This window comes from Apium graveolens, chromosome 3, assembly GCF_009905375.1.
Source record: "Apium graveolens cultivar Ventura chromosome 3, ASM990537v1, whole genome shotgun sequence".
NCBI classification, from domain to species: Eukaryota; Viridiplantae; Streptophyta; class Magnoliopsida; order Apiales; family Apiaceae; genus Apium; species Apium graveolens.
In genome coordinates this window covers 265,217,304-265,219,328 of record NC_133649.1, presented here as the reverse complement: position 1 = coordinate 265,219,328, position 2,025 = coordinate 265,217,304, and the positions used below count along the sequence as shown (strand labels likewise).

Here is a 2,025-nt window from a genome sequence, read left to right as displayed (position 1 = left end):
AATATTTCCTCCTAAAGATTTACAACCTCTCCAAGTAAATTCCATAAATAAAATATTTGATACACACAATTACCTAAACTAAAAAAAAAAAATTCGATTTTCTAAATTATTCTTACACTTATTTCCACAAATAACAAATCTTTTCACAAATCAACTACCTTGCACAAAATGTTTTCAGAATATTCTAATTTTAAAATATTTATCTAGACAAATTAATATCTAATTTCTAATAAATAAATTAAAAATAAAATTACGAATTTTACATTCTTCCCTCCTTAAAAGAATTTGGTCCCCAAATTCACATAACATAAATAAATTAAATAAGTCACTAAAGAAAAGAATTCATACCTTAATTGCGATAGTTGTCATTTTCTGTCAGCTGAAACACACGTCCTTTGCCCATCTTGTTATCTGCTTCCTTCCTTGGTGGCGGTGGCGGATTGTGCGGACAATTCGAAATCTTGTGTCCTACTTCTCCGCAATGGAAACAAGCACCAGTATTCCAACGGCAGACTTTGTCGGGATGATTCTTGCCGCACCTCGAACACCTTTCTCGATCACCTTGACCTCCGATGTTATCGTACACGTGTGGCTTCTTGAGTGGTCCCCCTTGAAAAGATTGCCCACTAGTTTGAGTGAACCGCCTCTTATTCCAACTGCCAGACGCCTTTTCAGATTCTGCCAAGCCCCTTTCGATCACTAATGCCTTGTTGAGGACAACCTCGTACGTCTGAAGTTCAAACGACGCCACTGAATTCCTGATGTCACTTCGAAGTCCCTCCTCTAATCTTCGTGCTCGACTGCTCTCATCTGCTACTAGGGTCGACGCGTACTTCGCAAGCTTTGCAAATTCTGCTTCGTATTCAATGACGGTTCTTCCACCTTGTTGAAGTCGAATGAAGTCCCTCTCTTTCTGCAGACGAACTGTTCTCGGAAAGTACTTGTCCTCTAAAGCCTTCTTGAACTTTGCCCAAGTGTACGGTTCATGATTTTCTTCAAGATTTGTCGTCTCATTCTTCCTCTTTTCCATAAGCCACCAGTCGTAAGCGCTTCCTTGCAATTGGTACACAGCTAAGGTTACCTTCTGTTCCTCATTGCTCCCCAGAAGTCCGAAAGCTTTTTTCATCTCTTGGATCCACATCTCAACGATAGCCGGGTCTGTAGCTCCATCAAAAGTTGGCGGGTTCAAACGCTTGAACTGAGAAACGATGTTGGGCTTTGGTTGCTGATTCACAAGCACAGCTAAAGTTTCAGCCAGCTGGTCAAAGACGTTTCCTCCTTCATCATTATTGCCCTGATTTTCATTGTTGTTCTGATTTTCTCCATCCATCTTTACTAGAACACACAAAACAAATTCTAAACTTATAGTCACAAAAGTCAAACATATCAAATAATCACACAAATAAATGCCCTAAATCCAAAATAATTTTCTAAGACCTATACGATAGTCTAAAGGATCGCATCCTAGGGAATGTACTAGTCCCATACCTAATACACTCCGAAGGACAGCCTGCTCTGATACCAACTGTAACAGCCCGCACTTCCGGACTATTAAATCTAAATACCAAAACTTAAATAAAATAGATTCTTATTCGATAATTCAAATATATCACGAAGGTCAAAGCAGCGGTCAAACTCAATAATCAAAATCATAAAAACAGAGACGCAGCTCCATAAATCCGATAATAATTGTCTAACAGATAATTAAATTCATTCTCTAAAAACAAAATCTTTATTCTAATTCAAATAGCACAAAACGAAGCAGCACAGATCTCCACATAGTTCTCATTCCTTAATCTTAATATGCTCCAAATTCCGAACCTGAAATGTTAAAAGGGGTGAGCTACACAGCTCAGCAAGTACAAATTGACTAACTTTTAAACAGAAAAACAATGGGTGTTTTGATAAAACGATTTTTCTTAAAACAATAATAATTTTGTAAAACATTTTCTAAAATAAATCCAACCCAAAGTTTTATATTTTATAAGTCAGAATTTAAAACAGAACAGAGCAGAGTTTATAACA

General features: G+C 37.2%; 1 protein-coding gene across 1 annotated transcript; it reads right to left on the bottom strand.

The window, feature by feature from the left end:
• Positions 1–349: 349 nt before the first annotated feature.
• Positions 350–1,330, bottom strand: LOC141714988 (uncharacterized). Its single transcript, XM_074518478.1, has one exon. It carries the CDS (start codon positions 1,328–1,330, stop codon positions 350–352), a length of 981 nt encoding a protein of 326 aa, XP_074374579.1.
• Between the last annotated feature and the right edge of the window lie 695 nt (positions 1,331–2,025).

Bases quoted from the DNA above. Each gene is read 5' to 3' on its own strand.
- LOC141714988 (XM_074518478.1), bottom strand. From the start codon at position 1,330: ATGGATGGAGAAAATCAGAACAACAATGAAAATCAGGGCAATAATGAT.